Source organism: Diplotaxodon limnothrissa, linkage group LG15 (genome assembly GCF_057381915.1).
Source record: "Diplotaxodon limnothrissa isolate DT_005_m linkage group LG15, D_limnothrissa_male_GT1.1, whole genome shotgun sequence".
Taxonomy (NCBI): Eukaryota; Metazoa; Chordata; class Actinopteri; order Cichliformes; family Cichlidae; genus Diplotaxodon; species Diplotaxodon limnothrissa.
Window position 1 is genome coordinate 13641136 of NC_140610.1, and position 13339 is coordinate 13654474.

General features: G+C 39.4%; 1 protein-coding gene and 1 long non-coding RNA gene across 3 annotated transcripts; both read left to right on the plus strand.

The window, feature by feature from the left end:
- Window positions 1-3459: 3459 nt before the first annotated feature.
- Window positions 3460-6274, plus strand: LOC146617224 (uncharacterized). The gene is made up of 3 exons (XR_014906889.1): window positions 3460-3507; window positions 4173-4287; window positions 5634-6274. It is a non-coding gene; the product is annotated as an uncharacterized LOC146617224 (long non-coding RNA).
- Window positions 6275-7474: 1200 nt separating this feature from the next.
- Window positions 7475-12974, plus strand: paplnb (papilin b, proteoglycan-like sulfated glycoprotein). 2 transcript variants are annotated; one of them, XM_085373051.1, is made up of 12 exons: window positions 7475-7531; window positions 7874-7983; window positions 8752-8812; window positions 8902-9004; window positions 9072-9202; window positions 9654-9974; window positions 10197-10373; window positions 10450-10600; window positions 10686-10766; window positions 11968-12121; window positions 12237-12312; window positions 12693-12974. In XM_085373051.1, the coding sequence occupies exons 1-12, from the start codon at window positions 7475-7477 to the stop codon at window positions 12972-12974; spliced, it is 1704 nt and encodes a 567-aa protein (XP_085229177.1). The 2 variants fall into 2 exon arrangements, with proteins under 2 accessions (XP_085229177.1, XP_085229178.1); XM_085373052.1 differs by having other exon boundaries at window positions 9075-9202; window positions 12696-12974.
- Window positions 12975-13339: the final 365 nt, after the last annotated feature.

Genomic DNA, 13339 nt, shown 5'->3' on the forward strand with positions numbered 1-13339 from the left:
AAAGAAGGAGGGAAATATTTGAAGCTTCCCATTCCAGGGAACATTTTGTAACAATCAGGTTTCTGAGCAGTGTCCAGCAGACTTCACATTGTTTCTCTAAGGGGGAGAAAAAAATTCTCTGGCATCATATGAAAGCGGGGGAGGCCTGATTGGAACATTAGCTATTCATGCACTTGTACTTCCCTGGGGGGACGGGATCGGGAATCCCACCCATTTACCAGAAAACGAGAACGTCTCAAGGAAACTGATCCCGATCTGATGGATCTGGGTGGAGCTCTGTTAAGCTGTTTTTCCTTTCACTTTTAGACCAAATCTTTTTCAGAATGTAATATTCTAAAAAGAAAAAAAATAACTTCTTTCTTTTTAAGATATTTAGCTGAAACTCCTTTACAGAGCTGACTGACAGTTGACTGACAAGTCAAAATTTAAATTAAAAGAGAGAAAAAAGTTCAAATCTAGTTCTTTTCCCTTCTTGATTTTTTTTGTATGATCATTTTCATCTACAAAAACCTAATTAACCAGCCGATACATTAAATAGTCTGTGAAGACAAATACAAACAAAGCATATATTTAGTATTTATTCTGTTTCTATCCCACACATCAAGCGAGCACAGAGTAAAATGAACATTCATTCAGGGTTGGGCTCTGGATGTACCTCTGTTTCTCTTTTTGGTACTGCGCATGTTTGCATGCATACGAGTTAATCGGGGCATTTACTGTATCCTTCTTCAGTTGCTTGCTTGTGAGTTGTTCATCATTCAGTTTTGTAGTCAGTAACTGAAAAGCATGCTCTGTTGTGTTGAGATCAGGTGACCCACTTGGTCACTGAAGAATATATCATTTCTTTGTCTTGAGAAACTCCTGCTTTTGCGGTATGCTTTGGATTGTTATCCATTTGCAATGTGAAGAGTTGTGTTCTGTTTTGCAGCATTTAGCTGAATGTGAGCAGAGTATAACTCTGTACATGTCACAATTCATCGTTCACATCATCAACGGCTGTTTTATCCTCTTTGCAGACCTCTTTCCATTCATGAAGCCTTCTAGATCGTAAACTATGATATGTTTAGCTCCTATAAAGCATTCTTGATTTGTTGTGAAGCAGTTTTCCTTAACCATGGAAATAATTCTGTCATCATCCACGTCTGAGGTATTTCAGTCCTTCTGGTGTTGCTGAGCTGACCACTTCTTTTTAAGAATGTAGAAGATTGCTGATTTGGCCGCTACTGAATCTTCCAATGAATAGCCATGAAATGCAAGTTCAATATGTGGAATCACCTCCATTTCTTTTATCTGCCTAATTTGTCATGGAATAATGAGAGAAATTGCCCCTTTTGCCGTGAATTGTCTAATTACATGTTAGCCTCTGAAAAATGGGCCCTATGTCTAAAAATGGCCATATATTTCTGGCCCATTTACACCAATGAGGTGCCATAAATAGTGTAGGAATTCTGTGTGTCAAAGACCCTGAACCCTACAAGGCCCTAAGGACTGAAGGCATGCGTGAGCCACTACCTCGTAACTTTCCTTTTTCTTCAGTGACAGAGAGCCTATTTATGCCCACATTTTGAGAATAAATCACATTTGGGAAACATTTTCATGAAACTTTTTCTTCCTTTATGAGCAGTGATGATAGCGGCCTCTCTGAAGGCATATGCAGACGAATCCAGAGTTTGTGTTCAGATTGTTTGTGCAAATCCAAGCCAGTGAGAGATAAGGACAGAGACAGAACGGCTGAGACAAATGTGCGTCCACATAATCCACGTAACTGTTTTACCTAGACTGAATTCTAGACAGATAGATGAATGAACAAGGTGCCAGAAAGTCCCAAGGTTTTGAAAACTGATATTATCACCACCACCTTACTTGATAAACCTCAGCCACCTAATGCTCAAGGTAAACAAAATCAGCCTTCAGGAATTTCCCCGTTCCCATAAACTTATTATTCAAACCAGATCAAATCCACTTTTTTGTTTCTTCCTCTTTTATTTTTTGTTTTTTAATTTTAATTTTAATTTTCATAGTTTCTTTGTGGTTTACTTGCAATTAGTGCGCTACCAATCCGTTAACATAAGCCACATACAAATGCTATGTTAATTGATACATTTATATACTGTTGTAAAGAGGGGTTCAGCCACGGTCAGACATCTGAAGGGTCAGGGGGTTGTTGCAAGTAAGTTTCTGTTAAACCTCCAAGAGTGATTCTATTTTCTGAGGCACCTCTGACACTCATCTAGACCTCAACAATGCCCCCTTTCTCCTGTCTGCCTCACGCTTGGCTGGCCTCTCTGAATACGACCCAGGGTGAAATAATCCATACTCCTGATCCCCCACACAGCACTTACATAAAGAGCACCCACCTAACCACAAATGCAAAGCTACACATTTTAGTCCTTAAATGTTTTTAGGAGCTCATTGAAACACATGCATAACCTGTATAGAGTTGGCAGCCGCCTGCAACTTTAAACCTCAACAAACTATAATTGAGAATTCACATTTGCAAAGGACAATAAATAAAGCACACATAAAAAACGAGTTGGTGCACATAAAAGATACAGAAAAAGTGTATCTCAACCTTCCTAGCTTCCACAGAAGTGTATGGAAAACTTAGCTAAAAGCGCCATCATGTGGAAATGTTTGGAAATACACAGGCTTTACCATCAACACTTTCAGCATTACACACACGCACACACACACACACACACACACACACACACACACACACACACACACACACACACACACACACACACACACACAAAGAGAGAGATAGATAGACCATAGTATCTAGTTTCTTTGGATTATTGTAAAGTAAAAAAATAAATAAATAAAGGTGAGGGTGCATTAGCGCACGCAGCATGGGTGTCTTACACATCTGTGATGTTTCATTCAGATGACATTACCAAGCCACTTTCTGCATGCATTACATTTTTATGGCTCCAGAGTAAGGATCCGGGTGCTCTGGAGCATTATATGAAATGCCAAAGGAGACCTGAAACTCCTGAGCAGCTGAAATCTTACACCAAGCAAGAATGAGAAAACATGTTACTGTCAAAAATAGAGCTTAGTATTTCGCATTAACAGTTACAGAAGGGTTTCAACATTTCATATGCTGTCCCATTTTAAATATAGGGATCACCGGAATTTGAAATCATTGCATTAAATTTCCACAAACCATTATGATTTTACACGGTCCCAGCATGTTTTGAAAATGTGGTTGTGAATGAAGAAATGAACTAAAATAAACTGCAACATGTTCATCATGATGTTGCCTCTGAAAAGTAAAAGGTATCTGTCCTTTACAACTAAATGTTCTGCGTTGATAACGTACAGCAGGGTTTAGCCCTAAATAGCACCATTGTGGGCATCATAGCACAGAGGGAGTGAGTTAGGAGGAGGGCAGGCCTGCTGCACTCTGGCTGGGATCCATACTTAACACATAATCTATATTATCTTTAGTCTGCATGTTGACACATTCCGGATACGCTCAGTAAATAACCACAGAGACAAGTAAGACTTCATTTTCTTGTATTTCGCTGATGGGAAATTTTTAAAGTTTATTGATATGTTTTGTTGAATACTATAATGAATACTTTGCTTGATTTTTGTTTTATTGATCGGTTTTTGTCTGGTTTTGTCTCTTCGTGCTTTAGTGAAGAACTGATGAGGGTCTTTTTCCTCCTGATCTGTCATACCAGTATTTTTTGTGAGCTTTTGCTTTGAAAAATTAAATCTGCCACCTCATAAATACGAAGCAATATTTTTTGAGTAAAACGCAACTCAGATATTCAAATACATGAAATTAAAGGTTTATTTATTCAAATAATTGATCATTAAGGCAACTGTACTTGGCATAAACTGTATGTGTACAAGTGAATGTCATTCGACCAGATTCCATTAAATGTAACATTTTATATTGTACTTATGCAACAAAATTACATCAGTACAAAAAATTTACATGTAATGTAACTGCTTAAAGTCTTACACACACACACACACACACACACACACACACACACACACACACACACACACACACACACACACACACACACACACACACACACACACAGCTGCTGTCTTTGTTGTCTAGGTAATGTGTCCTGAACCGATTCATTAATAATTCATTACTTTTCTTTTGAAACTTACACCCTTGTATTTTACACCACTTTCAGAGTAAGGGTATCCCCCTGACATTGGCCTCCATCGAGCAAGTTGTCATGTTTTGATAAGAGACCGAGGGTGGTGAGGTCATCGTCTAGACTCCTTATCTTTACAGCCATTTAAAGGGTAGGAACCTTTGGTGGCTCTTTAACACATTTTTGAAGATTTGGATTTTGTCACTGTTTTAATGCATTTAACTATTTAATTCTTTAAAGACTTTAAAATTGATTGAGTGTATATTTTAAAAATCGAATCTTTTAAAAAATTAAAAATAGGAAAGAATACTTTTTTTTTTGTTTGTTTTACAGCACTAATTGAATATAAAAATATTTTCGTATCCAAAGTCCTATTATTACTTTCCTTGTGTTTTCACCTGTCTCATCACTTTTCCCTCCCTTTTCTACGTAGCCCTTGTGGTTTCCCGTTCTTTTCCCCGTCACCTCTGTTTATTGCCAGCATTCTTTGGATCTTCTCTGACGTTTGCGCCAGAAAACTCCGGGAAGATGATTATACACTGTTTTATTTTAGGCTGTTTATTTTTGGGATAACCAATGTAAAAGAATAGTGGCGATGTCTTTGGTCCAGGCTGTGAAACGATCACTTTACACTTTTAGAGAGGTCCCAAAAATTCATTGCATTGACAGCACGCCGGTGCATTAGTGCATACTGTTGGCCTGCTCATCTGTAAAGTTTCCATTACTACTGAACAATATGCAGTTGTTAGAGTAACTGCTGGCATTTGCCTGTAATTCCTTAATGTAAAAGAATGGGCCAGCCACATTCTGCATTTATCCAAATGGCATGTGACATTTCAAACTGACTTGCAGTAGTATAGCTCCACGTGTCTTCAATAGTTCAGCTTATATTATAACATGCATATGACTGTGTGCATGTGTGTCAAGGCAGAGGACGAGGTTAATCCATCTGCTCAGACAGCCGAAGGAGTAAATAGTCTCAATTTGGGAGGAGGGAAGAAACACATAATCTCATGTCCCGCCTGCCCCTCATCGAAGCCGGCAGTAATTTGGACTAGGGGGTGTGGGTGTGGGTGGAGTAGGGGGTTGTAGCTTGGTATAGCCATGTCAGTGAAAGGGCACTTGGATACACATAAAACACATACAACTATACACACATACACCCAGGGCCGCCTCCAGAAATTTTTCATAGGGGTGGCCATATAGGAGTCACTGAAAATATTGGGGGTGGTACACCAAAAATAGCATTTTCAGTTTTATTATGCTGTTGTCAAATATTAATTACTTGAAAAATATAGCAAAAAACAGAGTAAGAAGATAATGATATGCCTAGTTAATTTCCTGCTATTAAAGTTGTTAGATAGAAATGCATTTTTCATTCCCTGTGAAGAGCTTAGATCTGCATCTTTGACATTTCTCACCCAAATTGAATAATTTCTTTGCAGTTGAACCTATCACAGCTATTGGCTACAGCTAAATGCTTCCCTTTTCTTCCAGAAAACTGCTATACTGAAGACTGACTTGAGTATCAGGTGACTGAAAGTTGCTACAACACGAGGATGGAGACAGAACCAAATCCAGAAGAAGGAGCCAGCGCTCCAGACAATTCCAAGGAAGAAGGAAGTCTGGACACATCAGGGTTTGAAACAACTGCTGAGCGTCTGGTGGAGCTGATAAACAGCATGGAGGTGATGCTTTTGGACGTGGAGCAGTTGAGGACCACCTGCAGCGAACAGGTTTCTGAGCTGACGCATGCGGCAGCAGACCTCAGGAAGCAGCAAGAGGACCTTAAAGAGAGCTACTCCGAGCTGTCCCGAGAAATACAGGAAATCGTGGAATCAATGGACGACCTGTTCAGCACCAAGAGTGCCTTTGAACCTCAAGAGAAGCAAACAGAAGCTGAACCAGCAGCTTTGAGGGACAAAAAGTGACTGGCAGATTTAGCTTCTCTTTGTATCGTGTTTGGGATTGTGGTTTTGAGTTTGGATGCTTACATTTTGAATGGATGGGTCGGTGATGGGGCGAGATGCTGAAGTTTGACATCGCTGAATCGTGCTTTATTGTCTTTGTTAAGGTTTTTGTCATTGATTGCTAAGTCTAGCAACAACAATATTTTTTCTTATTTTTATAATATAATATCACTGACTTTATGTATATATATATATATATATATATATATGAATGCTGGATTTTCCCTTAAAATAATAGTTTCATTCAAACATTAACAATATGAACCCAACAAAGGCACAGTTTATTGCCTTTCTTTTTTGTTTGATTGCTATGTACTTGCATCTTAAAGGCGATGACAAGAGACTATAACGGCTCCTCTAGTATTGCAGCTCATTGGCACAGGAACGTTGATGTTTACTGATTCCCGGTGTTCCTTGTCCTCCATGCTACGTTCACATCCAGGCCATGCTCCACTGTGGTTTCTTGCTAAAAATAAAACTAAATAGAGCTTTAAACCTATGTTTACCTCCCACTAGCTCCCCTGTTGTGATTTACTCGTCTGTATTTAGTGGTTACAGGATGTGTGAAGGAGACAATCAATGGTGAGACACTTCAGAAAAGGCAATCAATGGAAAATTCTCTTTCACACTGAGTCACGTTTTAGTGCGCTTCGCAAATAATACAACTTTAAGATATGTTGCAGAGACGTATTTAAATTGCACGTGATGACACATGTAACCTCCTTTATATTATGAAATGAACCAAACTTTGATGATGTTCCATTTCTGCATGAATCTATACATTGCCTCTACATTTGCATAATTTCTGTACCTCCAAAACATTTGTGTGAATAAAAAGACTTGATGTAAATTAACAACATGAGTCTCGGTACGTGGAAGTTCTAACTTCAGACATTCTGCTCCAGCAAGAAACATATTTACGATCAAAACAGAACAAAAAAAATAGAAAACCAGTGTTTCTCTTAGTGGTTGAAATCTGACACTTTATGGGCTGTGGTGTCAGTAAGCAGTGAGAGGGTGATGGAAGAAGAAATGCTGGGTGTCGTTGCCTGCTGTCACTGCTGAAGTGCACATCCCACCGTGCAGCTTGTCAGCAAGCTGGGAATTCACTTCAATCAGGTAATTCAGTAATAAGATTTTACATGTTTTTTTTATCCAGCTTTTCATTTGTATTTGCATGGAATAGATACTTGTTAAGACATTAGCAGGGGTCCTGAGGAACTCAGGTTTCATCTGATACACGTTAATCTGTTAATGGATGAATGAACTGCACGCACATCATTTGTGTTAAATGGAATTTCTTGCACTGTAAGTTGCGTTAATTAATTGCTATCCTCGTCAGTAGTTCAGCAGTGGCTTCAGGTGAACATGAATATCCTGCAAGTCCTGGGACTCCTACAGCTGCTGGCTGTACCTGCTTTTACAGTGAGTTTTTTTATGTTAACAATATTAATAGTATTGTATTATTACAGATTCATATCAACAGTACCTTAAGACACAGGAAAATATTCCTTTGATTTTTTTTTTTAAGTGGTAAATGATTTATTTTCTGATGTGCAAGCATGATTAGTTCAATGTGTCACAGAACAGGTTTGTAAAAATGTTGTGTAATGTATAAGTGTTAGTTTGTGGCTAAATGCTATATTTTTTTAGTGCGTCTTGCATGCGTTTAGTGTGTGAGTTAGGGATTTGTGTCAGGTCCTGATGTCCCATGTGGGAGCACAACATGTTCCAGAGCCTGACTTTGAGTTTCTCTTATTTGCTTAGTTGACACGTTCGACCCACGACTACTGGGGTGAGTTTGGAGCCTATGGACCCTGCAGCCGCAGCTGTGGCACAGGGGTGGCAGTGAGAACCAGGAAATGTATTACTTCAAGGTAGGGCAAAGAAATGCATGAAGTAAAGAGCCTCATATTTATATTCATTGCTATTGTGTTTTGAATATGTGAACTTAAGGTAATTTTGTATTCATTTGTAACATTACAAAAGACTCTTTGTTAAGTCTAATTGTTGAATGTTGCCATTGTGTTTCTTAAATTTGTACAGTCTTAGTTCAAGCAGTAGGATCAAAGCCATTCCTTTAATCCTGACCACCTCTCCAACCACTCTGTGCTGGGGGAGGTTTTATTGTAGATACATCCTATCTGAAAGATCTGTTTCTTTTGATGTAAGCTTCCTGGGTTTACGACCCTTTGGTCAGCAGGAGGTCTGACACACACACACACACACACATTCTCACATAACACACACACACACACACACACACACACACACACACACACACACACACACACACACACACACACACACTCTTACAGAAGTTCACACATATACATAAAATGCTTTGTCTTAGAACCAAGGGGGCGTGGCTTTGTTCTGACGTGTTTTGTGTGAACTGTCTCTCAATAAAAGGTAGCAGGAGGAGGTCAGATCTGGGGGTCATTTTCGTGGTGGACACAGACGAGGCCTCCCTTGCGCAAATAATCGATCGATCGACTGTCTTGTTTTCTTCATGATGAATAAGTCTCTAGAATTAGCGGGGCTTGTGGAAACACAGACCCAACACTCTTCTTATATCGTTTTTAATTTGTGTCTTTTTTAACACTTGAGTGTGCAAATGCCATTTATTTCATTTCCTTCTGCAGGACAGATGGTGGACATAACTGCATAGGATCCTCCAAATCATTCCGCACCTGCAATACACATGTAATTATCCTTTAAACCCATTTAAAAATACTTTCACAAAGAGAAAACGGATAGTATCTTGTTTAAATGTTCGATTTCCTGTCATGCAGGAATGCCCAGTGAGCTCAAGGGATTTCAGACAGGAGCAGTGCTCCCAGTTTGACAGAATGGACTTTAATGGCAAACGCTACACATGGTTGCCTTATTGTGGAGGTACATGTACAATATGTACAACAATATTTAAGTGTTTTTAGGTTTGTGACTCCCTAACCTTTTCTAGCAGCTAATCCATGTGAGCTCAACTGTGTCCCGAGAGGAGAGGATTTCTTTTACCGACACAGAACTGCAGTGGTAGATGGGACCCCGTGCTATGTGGGCCGCAGTGATATCTGTGTGGATGGTGTCTGCAGGGTGAGATTTGGAGCTGCAGATTAGACCTATGCATGTGACTCTTACTTAGTTTGAATATTTGGGTTTCAATGTACCAAATAATCCAAGAGCAGGGTGTGACGCTAGAATAGAGCATAAAAATGAATCTAAATAAGGTTGAAAGATCGTCTGTATATTTTTTACTTTTAAAGATGCAGATTGTTCAAAGCAAAGAAGTTTTTTCTTTATTGCTAACTCTTGTTTGTCAGCCAGATTTAGAAAAAAAGATTGTTGAAGTTAAAGGTAGAAAAAGAATACATAAGATATTTCTGTTGTTATCCTCCCTTTCTTTGATGCAGTCTTTTAGTTTTCTTTTAGTCATAGAGAATTTTACTCTCCTAAAAGGCGATTTATAGGACTCTTTTCACTTTTGTAATACCTGTTGGTTCTTTTTCTTATAGTTATTTCCTAATAATTTGTCTTTTTTTTTTAGATACTGACCCGTGGAGAGTTTATGGGCTTGGATGAAGACACTAACTCAGTACACTCCTCTGCTCCAGTTGTTGTTGCTGCTCCTCGTCCAACAGAGACATTCACATATGTCTATAGAGCTAGTGTGTTTGGCGAGTGCTCTGCCTCGTGCAGCGGAGGCATGCAGCATCGTAGTGTGGAGTGTGTAGTTGAGGACTCAGTGAACCCCCATGTGGTCGACGAGACTTACTGCATTGCCCAGCGCCTGCAAAGGCCACCAAGTCAGCAGGCCTGCAACATGCATCCATGTACTGCAGAGTACAGCGTGTCCAGCTTCAGTGGAGTATGTCTCCTACGGTTAAAAACTATCATATTTGAACTATCCTAATGATATGAAACAGTTATGTCTACTTAGACCATCTTTGCCATTTTAATTTTTTTTTTGGCTGATACAACACCTATCTTGGATAAAGTATGACCTTGTTCATATGATTGTTACACTGCTTGTATTTATCAACTCAAATCAGTTAAAAATATTAACTAAATTGTTGCATTTGATGGTCAGTGTTCAGCAACCTGTGGAGAAGGACAGCAGACAAGGGAAGTTGTTTGCGTTAGACCAGGAGGCGAACATCTGCCTGATCATGCATGCAGTGGACTGGTTCGACCTCCTTCTGTCCAGGCCTGCCGCAGACCTGCCTGTTACACACGCATAACCTGGCATATGACAGAGTACGGCCTGGTAAGGGAACAGAAAGCAAAAAAAAGCTTTAACTGTTATTTTCCTTTCAGCGTTACTAGCTTTGTTTATCTCGCAGTGTTCGAGAAGTTGTGGTGGTGGTGTGAGGGAGAGGAGAGTTGCCTGTTTTGACACTGATTTGAACCCCTACCCTGAAGATCGTTGTGGGTTAGCTCACAGACCACATTCTGTGGAGGAATGCAACACGCAGCCCTGCCCTGGGGTGCAAAGTGAGTGACATCTGAATGCAGCAAGTTCTGATCATTTTTACTTTTATTTATTTATTTTATATTGTCAACCTTGTTTCTTTTCCAGCGGCCCCAAGTGTGCAGGACCCAAGGCCAGGTGGAAGCACTATTAGAGGATTTGTGCCCCATATTCCAGAAGAACCTTCAGGTATGATGAGTGCGGAAATGTTACCATCTTTCTTTGCATGGTTGAGCATGCAATTTCTTTATATGTGGCACTACAACATAAGATCACCCTTGTGTGTAATAGAACCTCATAGAATCATATCATCCCAATAGAGCACTTTTCTCTCAGACTGCAGGCTTGCTTGTAGTTTCTAGAGATTTTAAAAGCAGAATGGGAGGCAGAGCCTTCAGCATTCAGGTCCCAGTTTGGATTTGGGGGAAGTTTACTTTAAAGACTAAGCTCAAAATGTTCTTTTTTTGATGAAGCTTATAGTTTAGGCTGGGTTGGCTGACCCTGAAGCAGATTGTAGCTATACTGCTATAGAGCACAGACTGCTTCAGGAACTTGTCTACTCACCTCTTTTCATTGCCCACATGTTTACACACCACTGCAGCACCAAATCTTTGTCTTCTCTGTCCCGTAGTCTGTATTTAGTCCTGTCTCTATGCTCTTACCCACTATTGCAAAATGGTTGTTCATATGGGGTTGTTTGATTTTTGGGGTTTGCCTTATAGTACAAAGCTCCTTCAGGCATTTTTTCTTGTGATTTGGTACTACTGAATTGAATTGAACTAATTTGAACTGAACTGATATTACAGTGCTGAATAATGAATTAATGAACATTTAGAGACACTCACCCACACAGACATAGCAGTGTTTCACAACTCAGAGTGCATTTTATATATGTGAAATCAAAGCCACTGTAAAAAAACAAAAAAAACCCCAAACGTTTCTTAAGACGACGCAGACAGTAATTTTAGTATTGTAACACAGTTGAGGGTTCTTCACGCAATAAAGATAATGTACGCTTTCGGCATGTTGTAATTGTTGCTGTCTAGACTATGACTGTGCTGCCCTCCCATTGCCTTCTTGTATTTCATAGACAAACAGAAAATTCCAAACTTGTTTTAGCCTAATTTCCAACTTAGATAACTGGAGGTAAGCCACAAGCTCAAACACAGCCATTTCTTTTCCCTTCTACGAAGCGTTTTCTGTATTATAAAAGCTGTTTTTTTAAACTAAAAACAACAACAACAAACTTTTCATGACTTATCTTTTATTACCTACAAAGATGACTGAGAACCTACACAGACTTATTAAGAAATGTTATTCAAAAGCTTTTAAAATTAGAAAGGAATGCATGCATACAGTATATTTGACCTCATTTGTTTACTTGCTTTAGTTTCAAGGCCAGCTACAAACAGTGTGTATGACTCTTACCCTAATGAGGTGAGACCTCACTGTACGCAGTCGCCTTACGGCTGCTGTCCTGATGGCCGTACCTCTGCCACGGGGCCCAGGAACCTGGGATGCTCACAAGAATGTGTCCGCACTAGGTAACATGAGTACCTCTAAACACTATTTTGCAGAAAATGATGTGAAAGTGTAGAGAAATCTTTTCCCCATTTTCAAACTGAAATTAAAAAAGAAAAATCATCGTCTCTGTTTTAGGTATGGCTGTTGTTTGGATGGGGTGACACCCGCTCAAGGATTCGGACAGGCTGGCTGTCCTGAGTACCAGACTGTGGTAGGAATCACATTATTAACTAATTTTATGAGCCAGTCACAGTTAACCTTTCTGAATAATATAACAGCTGTGTATATAAATCTAGTGATGACCTTCACTTAGTAACAAAGTATTTGCCAAGTTTACTAAATTTGAGTGTTCACCAAAAAGATATGGTCAAATAGAAGCACCACAGGGATAAAATATCATGTGTTTTTAGAGCATTATTCACAATAACAACCATAAGAAAGTATCTTTGTCTCTGCAAAACAATTATATAATCATATATGTAACGCTTAATATTTCTTTCACCATTTAAAATGTCTAACAATTGCAGCTCTTTTTCTGCAGACCACACTACAAATATAATGTATATATTGCTTTGTTTTCTCCTATATCAGCAGCACCCATCACCCACTCCTCCATCCACTGGCAATTTGTGCTCCCTGCCTCGTGATGAGGGCCCCTGTGAGACCTGGACGGTCCGGTTCTGCTATAATCCTGCCACTGCCAAGTGTACCGAGTTCTGGTATGGAGGCTGCCAGGGCAATCCCAACAACTTTGTGTCCCTGGAGGCATGCCAACGAGAGTGTGGAGGTGTGGCGAGGGTGCCTGTATCCACATCTCCAAGAGAAACTACAAGGAGAGCGACACTCAGGGACCTTCTGAGAGCAAGGCCATAACCACACATGTCACTGATATCTCCAAAAGTGCCCAGTCATGCTCTCTGTTTAAAGAAAATCAAGTGATTTTGGTACACAAATGTAGCCTATAGTATACACACCAAATAAAGAAAAAAAGAACAACAAACCACATTACATATTTCATTTAAAAATATGATTTGCCATCACAAATATTATAGCTATTTTTCCTGGTTTCACTGTCTTTCAGTTTGTTTTTGTGATCTCCACTATGTCAGTGTATGTGTTGTTGCCCTGTAGGTCGGGATTCAAACAAAAAATTATTTCATTGTAATTACTCAAATTAAATCATATATCCAATTAATAAATGTTCAGCTATGTTGTAATTTTGAAAAAAAAAATGCTTT